Raw genomic sequence first — 1071 nt, forward strand, 5'->3', positions numbered from 1 at the left:
CGCCTCCGCAACCGAGGAAGCCGTCTTCGTCGCCGAGGCCACCGCCACCCTGTTAGATGCCATCTTCTCCGGGGTTACTTGTCGCCTCGCCGATCGTCCTCTCCGCCATTAGCACCGCCCCGTGGTGAAGGAAAGAACGTTGTCGATTTATGTCGAGGGCTGCGCAGTCACCTCCCTAGACACAACCGAAACCTCACCACCCCCGTCAGCTGAAACCCTAACCCTAACACAAGGCTGCAGTCGCCTCCCACGCCTTAGCGTTTCACCTCGTGGTGGACCCCACTGTTTATTCCGCTGGTCTGGGACTGATATGTGTATTTTTTTTTTATAAAATCGGGACTCATTTGACATTTCGGTGAAAGAACCTTGTATATTTAACTCATGTTAATTAACCAGATAAAGTACCGGCCAACAGGACGGGACGGCCAAACCACAGAAGATGCTGCCGCCGTCTTGCCGCCTGCTCCCTCTCATCTCGTCGCCGCCTCCTACGCACTCCCTGCACGTCGCCAAAACTCTCATACCCAGGCAGACCCATGCCTGGGCCCGCGCCCGACCCGTTGCCCCCACCATGTCCGCTCAGCTAGATGCCGCCCTCTCCGCCGGCTTCGTCCGCCTCCTCAACGCCGGGCAGGAGGACGCGGACTGCGGCGGCGGGCACTACGATCCGAAGTCGGGGGACTACGCCGTCGGGATCGTTGTCTCCGGCACCGAGGCTCGCCTCGACGTTGCCGTTGGCGCCGACCGCCTCGCTACGCTCCTCACCAAGGAGCTCCTCCCGCTTTGCCGCGCGGAGCTCCCTACTGGAGGTGCTAAACCGGCTCCGCCTCGGCCAGGGAGCGTGGGCGTCTTGGAGGCCTCCCCCGTGGATGAAGAGACCCAAAATCAGAAGCGCGGGGCCAGGACGCTGGTGCCGCCGGGCACGGTGGTCTTCGCGGAGGTGCTCGGGCGCACACTGAGCGGGCGGCCGCTCCTGTCGGCGAGGCGGCTCTTCCGACGCCTCTCGTGGCACCGGGCAAGGCAGGTTTTGTCCTCATCAGTGTCCATTTCCACCTGAAATTCTGATGCTGA

The 1071-nt window shown here is 62.2% G+C and overlaps 1 protein-coding gene across 4 annotated transcripts in view; it reads left to right on the forward strand.

The window, feature by feature from the left end:
• Positions 1 to 424: 424 nt before the first annotated feature.
• Positions 425 to 1071, forward strand: part of LOC119276182 (protein PIGMENT DEFECTIVE 338, chloroplastic-like) — a 5428-nt gene continuing 4781 nt past the window's right edge. For 3 of the 4 annotated variants that reach the window (XM_037557188.1, XM_037557189.1, XM_037557190.1), the window contains exon 1: positions 425 to 1024. In XM_037557188.1, the coding sequence (XP_037413085.1) occupies positions 440 to 1024 (585 nt within the window). In that variant the 5' untranslated portion in view covers positions 425 to 439. Of the gene's footprint in view, positions 1054 to 1071 lie in introns of all 4 variants that reach the window. The other variant, XM_037557192.1, reaches the window with a different exon arrangement.

Source organism: Triticum dicoccoides, chromosome 3B, assembly GCF_002162155.2.
Source record: "Triticum dicoccoides isolate Atlit2015 ecotype Zavitan chromosome 3B, WEW_v2.0, whole genome shotgun sequence".
Taxonomy (NCBI): Eukaryota; Viridiplantae; Streptophyta; class Magnoliopsida; order Poales; family Poaceae; genus Triticum; species Triticum dicoccoides.